Source organism: Heterodontus francisci, chromosome 18, assembly GCF_036365525.1.
Source record: "Heterodontus francisci isolate sHetFra1 chromosome 18, sHetFra1.hap1, whole genome shotgun sequence".
NCBI lineage: Eukaryota > Metazoa > Chordata > Chondrichthyes > Heterodontiformes > Heterodontidae > Heterodontus > Heterodontus francisci.
In genome coordinates, this window is record NC_090388.1 from 15,150,813 (window position 1) to 15,169,535 (window position 18,723).

Consider the following 18,723-nt stretch of genomic DNA (forward strand, 5'->3'; position numbering starts at 1 on the left):
TAAATCTGAACAAGGGAAACTATGAAGGTGTGAGGAGCAATTTGGCTATGGGGGAATTGGAAAAATACACTAAAAGATTTGACGGTAGACAAGCAATGGCTAGTATTTAAAGAAGTACTGCATGGTCTACAACAGATATATTCCTCAAAGGTACAAACACCCAATGGGAAAGGTGAATCAATCGCGGTTAATAAAATAAGTTAAAGATTGCATTAGATCAAAGGAAGTGGCTTATAAGGTTGCCAGAAAAAGTGGTAAGCCCCGGGATTGGGAGCAATTTAGAATCCAGCAAAGGATAGCCAAGAAACTGATAAAGGGAGAAGAGAATATGAATGCAAGCTAGCGAGATAAATAATGGCGGACTGTAAAAGCTTCTTTAGGTATGTGAAAAGGAAAAGATTAGCAAGTACAAATGTGGGCCAATTACAGGTGGAAACAAGAGAATTTATAATGGAAAACAGGGAAATGGCAGAGAAACTAAACAATTACTTTGTGTCTGTCTTCACGGAAGAAGATACAGAAAATCTCCCAGAAATACTAGGCAACCAAGGAACTTGTGAAAATGAGGAACTGAAAGTAATTAGTATTAGTAAAGAGGTAGTACTTGAAAAGTTAACTGGATTGAAGGTTGATAAATCCCCTGGACCTGATGAGCTACATCCCAGAGTGTTGAAGGAGGTGGCTATAGAGATAGTGGATGCATTGGTGGTTATCTTTCAAAATTCTATAGATTCTGGAAAGGTTCCTGCAGACTGGAAAGTAGCAAACGTAACCCCAATATTGAAGGAGGGAGGGACAGGGAGAATGGAGAACTACAGACCTGATAGTTTGACAGTAGTAGGGAAAATGTCAGCATCTATTATAAAGGATGTGATCACTGGACACTTAGAAAATAATGGTAAAATTGGGCAGAGTCAACATGGATTTGCGAAAGGGAAATCTTGTTTGACAAACCTGTTGGGAGTTTTTTGAGGATGTTACTTGTAGCATAGATAAAGGAGAACCAGTGGATGTGGTGTATTTGGATTTTCAGAAGGTTTTTGAAAGGGTCCCACACAAGAGGTTGGTAAACAAAATTAGAGCACATGGGATTAGGGGTATCATACTGGTATGGATTGAGGGGTACCGCAAGGATCAGTGCTGGGGCCACAGCTGTTCACAGCTGATCATCTATATAAATGATTGGTATGTGGGGACCAATTGTAATATTTCCAAATTTACTGATGACACAAAAATAGGTGGGAATGTAAATTGTGAGGAAGATGCAAGGAGGCTTCAAGCGGACTTGGACGGCTAAGCGAATGGGCAAGAATGTGACGGATGGAAGGTAATGTGAATAAATGTGAAGTTATCCACTTTGGTACAAAAAACAGAAATGGTGAGAGGTTGGGAAGTGTTGATGTCCAAAGGGAACTGGGTGTCCTTGTTCATGAGTCACTAAAAGCTAGCATGCAGGTGCAGCAAGCAATTAGGAAGGCAAATGGTATGTTGGCCTTCATCACAAGGGGATTTGAGTAAAAGAGTAAAGATGTCTTGCTGCAATTGTATAGAGCCTTGGTTAGACTGCACTTGGAGTACTGTGCACAGTTTTAGTCTCCTTATCTAAATAAGGATATACTTGCCATTGAGGGAGTGCAACAGAGGTTCACCAGACTAATCCCTGGGATGGCAGGATTGTCTTATGAGGAGAGATTGAGGAAACTGAGCCTGTATTCTCTAGAGTTTTGAAGAATGAGAGGTGATGAGTGAAACTTACAAAATTCTTAGTGTGTGACAGGGTGGATGTAGATAGGATGTTTCCCTTGGCTGGTGAGTCTAGAACCAGGGGACACAGGCTCAGAATAAGGGGTAGGCCATTAAAGACTGAGAAGAGGAGGAATTTCTTCAGAGGGTGGTGAATCTTTGGAATTCTCTACCCCAAAGGGCTGTGAAAGCTCAATCATTGAGCATGTCGTTATGACCAGGTGAGCAAGGTGTCTCAGGGATCTCTTGCTATCCTCACCTGGTCTTATTGTAACAGGGTTTAATTTAAAACACCCTATGTTTTGAGCTCCCCTTTTTGTGAATCAGTGTTCAGTTTCCAATTATCAGGCAAATAGCTGAGCACAAACAGGCTTTCTTCGGTTTAAAGCAGAAAGATGAAATTTATTAAACCTTAAACTTAACTCTAATACTGTTCACACCTGTGGATATTTGACAAGCTCACGCTAGCATGCACACGTGATATAAACATGCAAGATGGGCAGAAAAAAATAGAACAGTTTGAGGCAATATCTTATTACTGTTTCTCGAGCTCGCTGTAGTCCTCGACTGAAGTTATATTCTTGCGTTTCGTTGGGGCCCGGTAATCATCTTAAAACTTTGTTCACATGGCCCTTTCTCTTTTTGAGTTTCGCGTGTCTTCAATGGTTTCAGTTCCCTGAGAGATAGCAGGCTGACAGACAGGCAGGAGCTGTTCTTAATTCCTGGAGAGCACAAGGCGTTCCACCTGGCAATTCCTTTGTTTGGGAGTTCAAATTCAAAAAGCTCCCAGGGTGCTCAGTAGGTTAGTCATATGACTATTTCCTCATATGGAACAATCTCTTCACATCCCTTGTTGGAGGCTCAAATTTCTTTGCGCCAGCCAGCTAACCATGTGACCAAAACTAGTCTGACTTCTGTGTTTTGGAGAGCAACTGCAGAGTCTGTTACCATGGTAATGTCTTTCCAGTCAGAGATTGCAATTTTTAAAGTATTAATTGTTCATGTAGTGAAATAATGCGTGCCTCAGTCTTGGCAGGTGGGGGTTTGCCTGATACCTCCATAGCCAGGGGAATGAAATACGATTTGAAGAAAATGGCACATTTCATTACAGCGTTTTGAGAGAAATACAAGATACAGAAAGAAAACCATGCATTTCTCTCATTCATTTTCAACCAATTTAAAATTGTCAGTAGGGCTCGCAGTGTGGTACATTTACATGTACTGGAAGCTACATGTATTAATACACAGGGCCTTGTTCTTTGCAGACAGAAAGAACATGTACACACAATGCACCTGTCTCAGTTGAACAAAATAGGTGACAGCCATTCACTGGTTCATTCCTCAGGGCAATGCCTTGACCAGTCAATCTGCCTGGTTTAAATTTCAAACAAAGCTTGGCAGTTAACTGTTAGCCACCGTAAACTGGTGCATTCCCCATGGCAACACCTCTACCAATCACAGTTCACTTGCCAACCAATCAGCGCACTCTCCTCATGCAGTATTAGTTGTTGTTTTCTCTTACATTGGTTATTCTTGCGTGTTGTCCTGATGAGTGCAAGACGAAGAGCTTCGACAACATCTCTATTTTCAGCAATTCTCAAGCTGCTTTGAATATCTTTCGGGACTACTCATCCCAGTGTTCTTACAGAATGCGCCCAGACTTGCGTTTCTATACTCCTTTTCACGATCTTAGGCCATCCTAAAGCACTTTACAGCCAATGAAGTGTAGTCACTACTGCAAAGTAGGAAACACGGCAGCCAATTTGTGCACAGCAAACTCCCACAAACAGCATTGAGATAATGACCAGCTAATCTATTTCAGGTGTTGGTTGAGGACAAGACACCAGGGATAACACCCTTGTTTTTCATCAAAATCATGCCATGGGGTCTTTTACGTTCACCTGAGAGGGCAGACAAGGCTTAATGTCTCATCCAAAAGACGGTACCTCCGCTAGTGCAGCACTCCCTCAGTACTGCACTCGTTGCGTCGGCTTAAATTTAATGCTTAACGACCTGGAGTGGGAACTTGAACACACAACCTCTGATTCGGAGGTGAGAGTGCTACCTACTGAGCCACAGATGAGACCCAAAACATAGAGTCCGTTCTTTCTACAGATCTTGATTGACCTGCCACATTTTTTTTCTATTTAAAATGTACATACAAAAAAAAAACCCCAGTAATACATATTTGACCAATCGAGTCTGTTGCAGTCACACAGCATCATGACTCCCAGTATTTCTTTACACTCGTGGTGGTCATGTAATCTTCTGGCAGAGGCAAAGGGAAAACTGGATTTTAAAATTCATAGGCCAAATAATGGGGGGGGGGGGGGGGGGGGAAAAAGAGTCTGAAAAATTGCTGTCCGACCCCATAAGGTGATCAAAAATAAGCTCCAGATTAGTGACCATGAGGTGCAAACTCAAGTCCCACCTACCTTGTCCACAGCAATATAAGCCATTGCAAGTAACTTGTCTCTAGATCTTGTGGTTTCCCAATGAATCTGCCTTGTGTTGCGAAGGATGGTTCTGGCCATGTTGCCACAGAACACTCCATTCAGTAGGATTGTGTACACAGAAATACACCTTCGAGCACAAGTCCATGAGGCAGTGGTCCACACTTAACGTCCTCAAGGCCCTGCTGGAAGAGAGGTTTTCTCGAGCAGACTGTTGAACTCATTTGGCAGAATACCTCATCGCCACTACTTTCAAACAAGCACCAAGATGTAGCTTGTTTGCTGGTGAGAAGGGCCCACCCCGTCAGATCCTTCCTGCACGCCCAGAGTCTCACCAGCTCTGCACGTTGCCCTCGAGGCGGCTGCAGTGGAGAAGGGACCGTCACCCATCTCCTTCTGGAATGTGCCTTCACAAAGCAGGTGTGGAAAGAGATGCAGTGGTTTTTGTCGAGATTTATCCCGAGCAGCTGCATAACGCAGGACTCAATGGTCCACAGGCTGTTCCCAGGGACGCACACTGAGATAAACATTAACCGCTACTGGAGGACCATCAAATCGGCGAAGGATGCTCTTTGATCTGCCTGAAACTTGCTGGTCTTCCAGAGCAAAGAGCTGTCAACAACTGAGTATTGCAGACTGGCATATTCCAAGGTCCAGGACTATGTGCTGAGGGATGCACTAAAGCCTGGGACAGCTGCCGCAAAGGCTCAATGGGGAAAGGCTATGGTGTAAGGTCCTCCTGCCATAGTGAACCAGGGGATTGGAACCCACGGAAAACCCCTCAGGCTGGATACACGAGAGAATATTCGACATGAAATGTAAATGTACATTGTAAATGTAACCTGTAATGGGCAAATGCAGTCACCTCATGTATTGAAAGAAACTGGTCAGTATTATTACGTAATATCAATTTGAACTGTTGTGCAATGTATTTTTACGAATTTTATGAATAAAGTATATTCTTGGTAAAAGAAAACAAATGTGCACACCACTTAATCTGACAAGTTGGTCCAGGTGTTCAACCCCAAAGCTAGGCATTACCAGGCCTCAATGCTTTCCTACTTTACCCCCACCCTGACATTCTTGGGGAGGTCCTGCTTAATGGACCCATGCCCTAGTTTCACACACGTTACCACATTACATACAATTGGGATTTTTCCAGCAAAATGGTTCTATTTGCAATAAGGAATACTAAAGATGTTCAGGAATGAATGTTTAAAGGGATCTGGTGCAGTACAACCCACTTATAACTCCACTAGTGTTTCTTAGCAAACATCAGGACTCTCTTCAGTCCTTAACTCAAGGTTCACACTACTGCCTTTAGGTCAGTCACTATTCAGGACAGAGATTCAAGAGCCCAAAAGCCATTGGTGTTTGGTTTAAATACATACAAATTTGCACAGCAATATACTTAAAACTTTGAAATGTTCAAAATCTACACAGGGAAGCAACTTGCTATCCTTCTTTATGTCCTCACCATGCAGAAACATACCTCGGCATTTTACAGGAGAAACGTGTCCCGACTGTTGCTAAGAGTTGAGGATAAAAGGGGAGCATCATGAAAACAGACATTTAAATTGGTTTGCAAAAATAAAATACTTCGCAAAGCTATCTGACTGAAATTTATTTTAGTTCATTATATGCCTGGGACTGAAATTCATGTTTAGCTTATTAGACATCTTGGACAATGTTTGCTCATCAAGCCATAGAAATTTACATATAATGTGATGGCCAACCACTATTAACAAGAAAAATTCCATATTTTACACTGAACTCTTCTCATTTGAATACATTTTCTTTTCCAAAAAAAGGCTAAAATAATATGGCATTCAAATGCTGTATTCATACCACAGCATGTAATTCAAAGTTTATTATACAGGAATGACAGTGCTTGGGCAATAGCACTGACACCTTCTCAATAAACAGTCTAATAAGACAAAATATAAGTAATTGGTTAACAAATTATTTCAATGTAATTTAAATAAAAATGAGCTAAAATATGCAGCTTACACAAAACACAGAAAGCCTCCTTGGGAATCGAACAAGGTTTTGCAACCTTACCAAGAGCAATCTGCATAAATTAAACAAAATGAAATACAGATTTTTGAAATGCTAACAGAAATGGGTCTTCAGATTCATTCTCAAGGCTTTGCTCGCTGAAAGAATACCTGCAAGAGGGTAAAAAAAAACACATAACTTTTTGGAATGGCAATGCCTCATTAATTTACAATGCTGTGCTGCTTTCTTCACTGCAGAATTTGGCACAACACAGGACAATTACATGTTTATTTTGTTTGACATTTATAAATCTCTAGATTGCAAGAATGTTTGGGAAATCTCCATTGTCATCCATTATTTGGCACAGGTGCATTTCGCTGTGTTATTTGCTATGAGTGGCTCCAACTCCACTGGCAATACACATCTGGTTTCTTGTACTCTGCTCCCTTCAGCACAAATACCACCACTAGGACAGTGAGCATCCCTGTCAGGATGTGTTTCAAGTGGAGGACTCATCATGTTTACAAGGTTGAAAAGAGGAGAGGGGAATGAAAGCTAGCTGCATGCTTAGCTCATTTTACTTGCAGCACATCATCCAATGGCTCACTTAGTAAAGACACCATGGAAACGAGCCACATAGACTCAAACTCCCAAGTCTGCACAGTTAGATTATCTTAGGCTAACAGGAAGGGGAGGACTCCCAACTAGACTTCTTGGCCTAAAGAGAAGAATATCAGCCCAGATTCCCATGCCTGTTCGGTATCACTGCCGGAAGGTACAAGTTGGCTGGTAAGATGGACTCAGCTGTGATGCCACCCATGGTCAAGGCTTACATATGGAGAGTTCATGGACCTTTATGTATGGGGTAATAGATCTACAAAGAGCTACTAATAAGATCATGACATCAATGAAAAGTTTCAGATGAATACGAGTAATTTCACCCATATCAATGCTCATGACTAACATAGAAACATAGAAAATAGGAGCAGGAGTAGGCCATTCGGCCCTTCGAGTCTGCTCCGCCATTCATTATGATCATGGCTGATCATCCAACTCAGTAACCTGTTCCCGCTTTCGCCCCATACCCTTTGATCCCTTTAGACCCAAGAGCTATATCTAACTCCTTCTTGAAAACATACAATGTTTTGGCCTCAACTGCTTTCTGTGGTAGCGATCTCCACAGGCTCACCACTCTCTGGGTGAAGAAATTTTTCCTCTCAGTCCTGAAAGGTTTACCCCATATCCTTAGACTATGACCCCTGGTTCTGGACTCCCCCACTATCGGGAACATCCTTCCTGCATCTACCCTGTCAAGTCCTGTTAGAATTTTATAGGTTTCTATGAGATCCCCCCTCACTCTTCTGAATTCCAGCAAATATAATTCTAACCGACTCAATCTTTCTTCATACGTCAGTCCCGCCATCCCAGGAATCAGTCTGGTAAACCTTTGTTGCACTCCCTCTATAGCAAGAACATCCTTCCTCAGATAAGGAGACCAAAACTGCACACAATATTCCAGGTGTGGCCTCACCAAGGCCTTGTATAATTGCAGCAAGACATCCCTACTCCTGTACTCGAATCCTCTCACTATGAAGGCCAACATACCATTTGCCTTTTTTACTGCCTGTTAGACCTGCATGCTTACTTACCTTCAGCGACTGGTGTACGAGAACACCCAGGTCTTGTTGCATATTCCCCTCTCTCAGTTTACAGCTGTTCAGATAATAATCTGCCTTCCTGTTTTTGCTACCAAAGTGGATAACCTCACATTTGCCCACATTATACTGCATCTGCCATGCAGTTGTCCACTCACTCAACTTGTCCAAATCATCCTGAAGCCTCCCTGCATCCTCCTCACAACTCGCCCTCCCACCCAGTTTAGTGTCATCTGCAAATCTGGAGATATTACACTTAGTTCCCTCATCTAAATCATTAATATATATTGTGAATAGCTGGGGTCCTAGCACCGATCCCTGCGGTACCCCACTAGTCACTGCCTGCCATTCGGAAAACAGATCCAGCACTGTGAAAAGTCCACTAAGTTAAAAGATCATAAAAATATATTAGTCCATTTCTTTAATTACATAAAATCCTTTTTCGTTATCCTACCTTTAGATAATTTTTAAAGATCTTTCCATCAGCTTGCTGAAGTGCTTGACAGAACTCCTGTAGATATATGTATACAAAAGTAAACATTTGAAATATTTCCTTCACAGTTCTGTATTAGCAAACTATTACAAGAGAATGACTTTCATGGTGAAGGTAAAGATGATTTTTTTTTTTTAAAGATATAAAAGTGGAAAAACATAGACATCTTCTGTGCTTTTAGATACTTCCAGGCTGTTGCACCCAATCCCAGGGGCTGGTGGATGAGACAATCGCCTCTAGTTTATGCTTCTACTGCTGGGAAGTGTTCCAACCCCTATGTGACATGGCTCAGATTGGGAATGGAGTGTAGTTTATTAGCATGCCAAGCTCAGCATCAGTGCACTCCAGGCACAACTTTCTCAGTTCTTGGGTCCCATCATGACAGGATTAGATGATGTTAGAGATAAAACATCATGCAAGTGACAGAACGAGGGAAAGGGGAAGGGAAACACCTACCCAATGCACCTCCTTTCATTCCACTGATGAGGGCCCCAAGAACAAGCAAACCCCATTCACATCATGAGAATGGTTGTCAAGCACAGTACAAATATATCCACATTTCATTTTACGCCAATCATTAAGCTAAATAAAAGTAAAGGTAATCTAGAACCAGGGTGGGGTGTGGGAGAGGGCAAAGGGGGGAGGGGGGGTGGAGAAAGGAGAATAGAGGGGTAAACAAAAAAAATTCTGCTTTGTATTCAGCTGCTGTTATATAGGATGGCATCCAACATTAACTGCTCAACAATCTAAAATATTCTGTATTGTGAGACCACACTTGTGCAGTAGTGCGAAATGTTCCAATCTCATTATAAAAAGGATATAGACAATGGAGAAGGTTCAAAACATAAAAAGTTACTAGGCTGATAACAAAACTGAGAAGTTTTCTCTAGAAAAGAGAAGCTGAAGGTGATTATGAGCAGCTTTGATACGGCAATAGCCGTCAAGATGTTTCCACGGGGGGAAAGAGACCAGAACTAAGTCATAAATATTAGTTACTAATAAATCCAATAAGGAATTCAGGAGAAATAATTTTACCCAGTGTGTGGAACTTGCTACCACATGAAATAGTTGAATCGAAAAGCATAGATTAGGGCGGCACAGTGGCAAGCACCGCAGCCTCACAGCTCCAGCGACCCGGGTTCAATTCTGGGTACTGCCTGTGTGGAGTTTGCAAGTTCTCCCTGTGTCTGCGTGGGTCTCCTCCGGGTGCTCCGGTTACCTCCCACATGCCAAAGACTTGCGGGTTGATAGGTAAATTGGCCATTATAAATTGTCCCTAGTATAGGTAGGTGGTAGGGAAATATAGGGATAGGTGGGGATGTGGTAGGAATATGGAATTAGTGTAGGATTAATATATAAATGGGTGGTGAATGGTCGGCACAGACTCGGTGGGCCAAAGGGCCTGTTTCAGTGCTGTATCTCTAAACTAAACTAGATGCATTGAAGGGGAAGCTAAATAAACACACGAGGGAGAAAAGAATAGGAGGATATGTTGATGAGGTTAAAAGAAAGATGGAAGAGGGGAGACAGTGGCATAGTGGTAATGTCACTGGACTAGTAATCCAGAGGCTAATGCCATGGGTATACGGTTTCAAATTCCACCAAGGCAGCTGGTAGAATTTAAATTCAATTAATTAATAAATATCTGGAATTGAAAGCTGGTTTCAGCAATGGTGCCATGAAAGCTATCAATTGTTGTAAAAACCCATCTGGTTCACTAATGTCCTTTAGGGAAGGAAATCTGCCATCCTGTTTTTAAATTTGTTCATGGGATGCGGGCGTTGTTGGCTAGGGAAGCATTTACTGCCCATTCCTAATTGCCCTTGAGAAGGTGGTGGTGAGCTGCCTTCTTGAACCACTGCAGTCCATTTGGGGTAGGTACACCCACAGTGCTGTTAGGAAGGGAGTTCCAGGATTTTGACCCAGCGACAGTGAAGGAAGGGCGATATAGTTCCAAGTCAGGATAGTGTGTGGCTCAGAGGGGAACTTGCAGGTGGTGGCGTTCCCATGCATCTGCTGCCCTTGTCCTTCTAGATGGCAGAAGTTGCGGGTTTGGAAGGTGCTGTCGAAGGAACTTTGGTGAGTTGATGCAGTGCATCTTATAGATGGTACACACTGTTGCCACTGTGTGTCGGTGGTGGAGGCAGTGAATGTTGAAGGTGGTGGATAGGGTGCCAATCAAGTGGGCTGCTTTGTCCTGGATGGTATCGAGCTTCTTGAGCGTTGTTGGAGCTGCACCCATCCAGGCAAATGGACAGTATTGCAACACACTCCTGACTTGTGCCTTGTAGATAGTGGGCAGGCTTTGGGGAGTCAGGAGGCGAGTTACTTGCTGCAGAATTCCCAGCCTCTGACCTGCTCTTGTAGCCACAGTATTTATGTGGCTGGTCCAGTTCAGTTTCTGGTCAATGGTAACCCCCAGGATGTTGATAGTGGGGGGATTCAGTGATGGTAATGCCACTGAACGTCAAGGGGAGATGGTTAGATAGAGTCATACAACGCAGAAACAGGTCCTTCGTGTCTGTGCCGGCCATTAAGCACCTAACTATTCTAATCCCATTTTCCAGCACTAGGCCCGTAGCCTTGTATGCTACGGCATTTCAAGTGCTTATCTAAATACTTTTTAAATGTTGAGGGTTCCTGCCTCTACCACCTCTTCAGGCAGTGCGTTCCAGATTCCAACTACCCTCAGTGAAAAACAATTTCCTCAAATCCCCTCCAAACATCCTGCCCCTTACCTTAAATCTATGTCGTTTATTGACCCCTCCGCTAAAGGAAAAAGTTTCTTCCTATCTATCAATGCCCCTCATAATTTTGTATACCTCAATCGTGTCCTCCCTCAGCCTTCTCTGCTCTAAGGAAAACATCCCTAGCCTATCCAGTCTCTCTTCATAGCTGAAATGCTCCAGCCAGGCAACATCCTAGTTGATTTTTTAAAATTATAATAGTCTTCTAAAGTTTTAAATTTAAAGGATTTAGTCATGGAAGGAGAGCTTAAAGCCATGGTTTGCTCCTCTTGCTGCATGTGGGAATCTGGGAACATTTCCAATCCCCGGGACCAGCATGTATGCAGGAAGTGTGTCCAGCTGTATCTCCTGGAAGCTCGGGCTTCAGAACTGGAACGGCAGCTGGAAACACTGTGGAGCATCCGTGAGTCTGAGAGCATCGTGGATAGCACGTCTAGAGAGGTGGTCACACCGCAGCTGAAGGGACTTGAGGAAGGAAGGGAATGGGTGACCACCAGGCAGTCCAAGAGAAACAGGCAGGTAGTTCAGGAGTCCCCTGGGGTCCCGCTTGCAAATCGGTATTCCATTTTGGAGGCTGATGAGGCTGCTTCCTCCAGGGAGTGTGGACAGAGCCAAGCATCTGGCACCACAAGCAGCCTGTCTGCACAGGAAGGGGGAAAGAGAGGAAGAGCAATAGTAATAGGGGATTATATAGTCCGGGGAACAGATAGGCGCTACTGTGGCCATCAACGTGACTCCAGGATGGTCTGTTGCCTCCCTGGTGCCAGGGTCCGGGATGTTACTGAACGGCTGCAGGGCATCCTGAAGGGGGAAGGTGATAAGGCAGAGGTCATGGTACATGTTGGTACCAACGACATAGGTAGAAAGAGGAATGAGGTCTTGCATCAAGAATTCAGATTGTTAGGCAGTAGACTAAAAAGCAGGACCTCTCGGGCTGTAATCTCTGGATTACTCCCAGTGCCATGTGCTAGCGAGTATAGAAATAGGAGAATAGCACAGATGAATGCGTGACTTAAGAGTTGGTGCAGGAGGGAGGGTTTGAGATTCCTGGACCACTGGGACCGTTTCTGGGGAAGGTGGGACCTGTACAAGCAGGACAGTCTACATTTGAACCAGAGGGGGACGAACATCCTTGCTGGCAGGTTTGCTAGTGCTGTTGGGAGGAGTGTAAACTTATTTGACAGGGGGAGGGAACGCAGACTCCTAGCAGAATAGGGACACAGCTAAACACAAGAAAGCAAACAAGTCAGAAGGAATACAGCGGAAGTAAGTTTCAAGGCAATAAGACCAGGATGGATGGCCTCTACTTTAACACCAGGAGTATTACAGGTAAAACGGATGAGTTAAGGGCAAGGATTGACACGTGGAATTGCGATATAGTAGCCATCACGGAGACATGGTTGAGGGAGGGGCAGAATTGGCAGCTCAATATCCCGGGATATAGAATCTTCAGGCGAGACAGAGGAGGGGATTAAACAGGAGGGGACATTGCAATATTAGTTAAAGAGTCAGTTACTGCAGAGCAGTAAGCAGTAAGCAGAGATGATATCTTGGAGGGGGCATCAAATGAAGCTTTATCGGTAGAGTTTAGGAATAAAAAAGGGACAGCCACGTTGCTAGGTGTTTATTTATTTTATTTAGAGATACAGCACTGAAACAGGCCCTTCGGCCCACCGAGTCTGTGCCGACCAACAACCACCCATTTATACTAACCCTACAGTAATCCCATATTCCCTATCACCTACCTACACTAGGGGCAATTTACAATGGCCAATTTACCTACCACCTGCAAGTCTTTGGCTGTGGGAGGAAACCGGAGCACCCAGCGAAAACCCACGCAGACACAGGGAGAACTTGCAAACTCCGCACAGGCAGTACCCAGAATCGAACCCGGGTCCCTGGAGCTGTGAGGCTGCGGTGCTAACCACTGCGCCACTGTGCCCCAGATAGTCAGCGGGAAATTGAGGAGCAAATATGTGCGCAACTCGCAGAGGTACATAAAAATAATAATAGGGTAATTATATTAGGTGATTTCAACTTTCCCAACATTAATTGGGATAGTCATCGTGTTAAGGGCTTAGATGGAGTGGAGTTTTTAAAAATGTATACAGGAGAACATTTTAGCTCAATATGTAGAGGATCCAACAAGGGAGAGTGCAGTGCTGGACCTAATTCTGGGGAATGAAGCTGGACAGGTGGTTGATGTGTTGGTGGGGGAGCATTTTGGTGATAGCGACCACAACATGGTACAATTTAAGCTTGTTATGGACAAAGAAATAGACAAGTTGCAAAAAAAGATTTAGGATTGGGGGAAGAGCGAATTTTAGTAAAATAAGGCAGGATCTGGCCAAGATAGACTGGAAAGAGTTACTTGTCGGGAAATCTGCAGAAGAACAGTGGGGGGCATTCAAAAAGGAAATGGGGAGGGTACAGGCCCAACATGTCCCCTCTAGGGTAATAGGTAGGAGCAACAAGCCCAGAGAACCACGGATGACCAGAAACATTCAGGGTACGATGAGAAAGAAAAGAGAGGATTTTAGCAAATACAAGGAGAGCAAATCAACAGAAGCATTAGTGGAGTACAGAAAATGTAGGATGGAGCTTAAGAAAGGAATTAGGAGAGCAAAGAGGGGATATGAGAAAGCTCAGGCTGGTAAAAATAGGGAAAATCCCAAGATATTCGATATCAATGGGAAGAGGATAACCAAGGAATGAGTAGGACCCATTAGGGACCAAGGGGGAAATCTGTGGGTGGAGCCAGAAGACATTGGTAGGGTGTTGAACGAATACTTCACATCTGTCTTCACTCAAGAGAATGAGGATGTAGATATGGAACTGAGAGAGAGAGCGGGAGAGACTGTGAGGTTCTTGAGCAAATTGTCATAGGGAGTGACAAGGTATTGGAGGTTTTGGCAGGCTTAAAAGTGGACAAATCTTTAGGTCCGGACGATTTGTGTCCTAGGATGCTGTGGGAGGCGAGGGTGGAGATTGCAGGGGCTCGGACCCAAATTTTTAATTCCTCTCTGGCCACGGGGGAGGTGCCAGAGGACTGGAGAACAGCTAATGTGGTCCCACTATTTAAGAAAGGTTGTAGAGATTAGCCAGGGAACTATGGACCAGTGAGTCTCACATCAGTGATAGGGAAAGTATTGGAGAAAATTCTGAAGGAGGGAATCTATCACCACTTGGAGAGGCAAAATTTGATTAAGAATAGTCAGCATGGCTTTGTCAGAGGGAGGTCATGCCTAACAAATTTGATTGAATTTTTTGAGCAGGTGACCAGGTGTGTAGATGAGGGTAGTGCAGTTGATGTAGTTTACATGGATTTCAGCAAAGCGTTTGACAAGGTCCCACATGGGAGACTTATCAAGAAAGCAAATGCACATGGGATACAAGGTAACTTTATAAGGTGGATTCAAAATTGGCTTAGCTGTAGGAGACAGAGAGTGATGACAGACGGCTGTTTTAGTGACTGGAAGCCACTGCCCAGTGACGTACGACAGGGATCTGTGCTGGGTCCCCTATTGTCATTTATATAAACAACATAGATGACTATGTAGGGGGTAGGATCAGTAAGTTCGCGGATGGCACAAAGATTGGCCGAGTGGTTAACAGTGAGGTTGAGTGTCTTGGTTTACAGGAAGATATAGACGGGATGGTCAAATAGGCAGAAAAGTGGCAGATGGAATTTAACCCTGAAAAGGAGTAATGTGACACGGAAGTATTCAATGAATGGCCCAACACTGGGAAGTTCCGAGGAACAAAGGGACCTTGGCGTGTTTGTCCATAGATCTCTGAAGGCAGAAGGGCAGGTTAATAGGGTGGTGAAAAAGGCATATGCCTTTATCAATCGAGGCATAGATTACAAAAGCAGGGAGGTCATGTTGGAGTTGTATAGAACTTTGGTAAGGCCACAGCTGGAGTACTGTGTGCAATTCTGGTCGCCACATTATAGGAAGGATGTGATTGCACTGGAGGGGGTGCAGTGGCGACTCATCAGGATGTTGCCTGGGATGGAACATTTAAGCTATTAAGAAAGGTTGGATAGGCTTGGGTTGTTTTCACTGGAGCAGAGAAGACTGAGGGGTGACCTGATTGAGGTGTACAAGATTATAAGGGGCATGGACAGGGTGGATAGGGAGCAGCTGTTCCCTTTAGTTGAAGGGTCAGCTACGAGGGGACACAAGTTTAAGGTGAGGGGCAGGAGGTTTAAGAGGGATTTGAGGAAGAACTTTTTTACCCAGAGGGTGGTGACGGTCTGGAATGCACTGCCTGGGAGGGTGGTTGAGGCGGGTTGCCTCACATCCTTTAAAAAGTACCTGGATGAGCACTTGGCATGTCATAACATTCAAGGCTATGGGCCAAGGGCTGGCAAATGGGATTAGGTAGACAGGTTAAGTGTCTTTAATGCATCGGTGCCGACTCGATGGGCCGAAGGGCCTCGTCTGCACTGTATTAGATTAGAGATACAGCACTGAAACAGGCCCTTCGGCCCTCCGAGTCTGTGCCGAACATCAACCACCCATTTATACTAATCCTACACTAATCCCATATTCCTACCAAACATCCCCACCTGTCCCTATATTTCCCTACCACCTACCTATACTAGTGACAATTTATAATAGCCAATTTACCTATCAACCTGCAAGTCTTTTGGCTTGTGGAAGGAAACCGGAGTACCCGGAGAAAACCCACGCAGACACAGGGAGAACTTGCAAACTCCACACAGGCAGTACCCGGAATCGAACCCGGGTCCCTGGAGCTGTGAGGCTGCGGTGCTAACCACTGCGCCACTGTGCCGCCCCTGTGATTCTGTGAATCTCCTCTGCACCCTCTCCAGTGCAATCACATCCTTCCTATAGTGTGGCGACCAGAACTGTACACAGTTCTCCAGATGTGGCCTAACTAACATTTTATACAGCTCCACCATAACCTCCCTGATCTTATATTCTATGCCTTGGCTAATAAAGGCAAGTATCCCATATGCCTTCCTAACCACCTTATCTACCTGTGCTGCTGCCTTCAGTGATCTATGGACAAGTACACCAAGGTCCCTCTGACCCTCTGTACATCCTAGGGTCCTACCATCCATTGTATATTCCCTTGCCTTGTTAGTCCTCCCAAAATGCATCACCTCACACTTCTAGATCTGGGTGATGATATGGTTAGATACCTGCCCTGGCCTACATGTAACTCCAGACCCAGAGCAATGTGGTTGGCTCTTAAAGCCAGTCAATTCAAGGGCAATTAGGGATGAGCAACAAATGCTGGCCTGCTAGTGCTGACCATGTCCCACGAAAGAGGAGAAAGAAAGGCGGCTTGTGTGCAGCATAAACACCAACATGGATCTGTTGGGCCAAATGGCTTCTTTTTGTGCAGAAATATTACACAAGACAGCATACACCTCTACATATAGCTGCGGTGCCTAAATAATGGCTCATTTCTGGATCACAGGTCCAAGGACCTGTTGCTTTTTCCCCCTATTATGGATGCTTGTGCACAAGCCCAATTTAAACTTCATTAGCTCTCTAAGCTGGAGACTGAAAAAGCCTGATCTCTGATACACTAATTTAGAAAAAAGCCTGGCGGTTGGCAGAGGGAACAAAACTAGTGGAAATAAAATACAGGATTTATATTTTGTATGGGGGAGGGAGCAGGCTTGGAATTTTATGCACTCAGCATCTCACTTTCATGGATAGGGAGTCTCACATTTCTGCATAATCCAGTCACCAGCTCGAAAAAACTGGGCTTTCCTTTTGTACAATGAACCTTCCTCAAGAGGGAGCAAATCACAGCTCATAACATCACAAATCTGTGAACTGTTCATTGCAGGGAGCTAGCCCATGGGCCAAATGATCAACTTTCAACCATTTTCGAAGTTATGGCCTCAGAATTAGCTCCAAAATGTTTATGTGCAAGGTCATCTAAAAAAGTTTCAAAACACTACATATTCAAAGTATTTAAGTCCAAACTCTTACTTACCTGGATTATTTCTGGGGCTACTTGCAATGACTGCAGGTATTCTTGCTGAAGATACTGAATAAATTCAGGGCCCTAAAACGCACAAACGCATGGTGAATAACAGCACAGCAACTCCAGTTACATTCATTTTGCTTCAAAACTATGACTCAAAACAGGTTTATTCCAGCAATTTATTTTTTTAAATGCAGCATAGAAAGGTCATTACCCTTTTGAGATGAATTGTTTTCAATGTTACTGCACATTCTGATAAAGCCTGTTAAGAAACAAAAAATATGTTTAATCGTCTTTAGAAAGAGTTGACAAAATGGACAACTGCAGTTTTAAAATCTGCCATATTCAGTCCTCACTGCTTATAGTGGGTGCGTTAGTGTGATCGCGATTTGTCCACTAAACACAGCGGACAGTAAAATCAAAGTGATGAGTTATCAACATATTTTTAAAAACACAGGAAATCTCACTTAGCAACTGCCTCTAATTGTTAACCGTTGCATCCAAAATCCCATTTTAGCGAGGTGGGAACAACTGAGTGGAGCTGCTTGAAGACTCAACTTTGCCCAAGAGCAGCAGACCCTTTTAAATCGGTAAGTACAGGTTAGAGTTTATTGAACTGCCTGAAATAGTCAGCACTCTTAATTAAGTTACAAGTTAAACACCAACTTAAACATTCACTCGCTCCACCACAGGTGTACCATGGCTACAGTGTGTACCACCTAAAAGATGCAGTGCAGCAACTTGCCAACTTTGTCGGCAGTACCTTTCAAATCTGCGACCTCGACCGCCTAGAAGGACAAGGGCAGAAGGCACACAGGAACATCACCACCTCTGAGATCCTGAGACACACACCATCATGACTTGGAAATATATCGCTGTTCCTTCACTGTCGCTGTGTCAAAATCCTGGAGTGTGCAATAAATGCTGGCCTTGCCAGTGATGCCCATACACCATGAACAAAGGAAGTGGCACCTTTGTAACTGACTCCTATGGTAATTAAATTTAAGTACAGCACAGAAACAGGACATTCAACCCAACTGATCTATGTTCATGTTTACGCTCCACACAAGCCTCCTCCCACCTATCTTCATCTAACTAGAGGCATAACCTTCAATTCATTTCTCCCTCATGCGTTTATCTGGTTTCCTCTTAAATGCATCTATGCTATTCACCTCAACTATTCTACATGGCAGCGAGTTCCACATTCTGATCACTCTCCGGGAACAGCAGTTTCTCATGAATTTCCTGTTCGATTTATTAGTGACAAATGGTCAGCATCATTTGCCTGAGGTAGGTGACTGTCCAAGATGAGCATGGATGATGTATGTGGAGGACTATAAATGCTCACAATAATTCTTGATGACTGAAACTGAGACTGAAGCTTCAGCAGTTTATTCCTTTGGCTACAACTTTTATGACAAGGCAACATGGTTGGAAGGATAAACAAACAGCGATCGTGCCTGAGTCTTTTATAGCACGATGTACACAGAACTTCAATTTAACTCGGGTATGCTCTAGAATAGGATAAAATGACTAGATGGGAACCAGTGTCCAGCTGTGTTAATTAACATATCAAATTTACCCTCTGTTTCTCTAATATTGGAGAAACTTGGGAGTGTTTACTTTAAGAAAAGCTTGAAAATTAACTTGCAAGTTAAAAT

At 43.8% G+C, this 18,723-nt stretch overlaps 1 protein-coding gene across 3 annotated transcripts in view; it reads right to left on the minus strand.

The window, feature by feature from the left end:
• Positions 1–5,804: 5,804 nt before the first annotated feature.
• xpot (exportin, tRNA (nuclear export receptor for tRNAs)) overlaps positions 5,805–18,723 on the minus strand; it is a 52,607-nt gene continuing 39,688 nt past the window's right edge. For all 3 annotated transcript variants that reach the window (XM_068050338.1, XM_068050336.1, XM_068050337.1), the window contains exons 22-25: positions 17,277–17,324; positions 17,072–17,143; positions 8,304–8,360; positions 5,805–6,364 (exon numbers count right to left, since the gene is read on the minus strand). In XM_068050338.1, the coding sequence (XP_067906439.1) occupies positions 6,338–6,364; positions 8,304–8,360; positions 17,072–17,143; positions 17,277–17,324 (204 nt within the window). In that variant the 3' untranslated portion in view covers positions 5,805–6,337. The remainder of the gene's footprint in view (positions 6,365–8,303; positions 8,361–17,071; positions 17,144–17,276; positions 17,325–18,723) is intronic.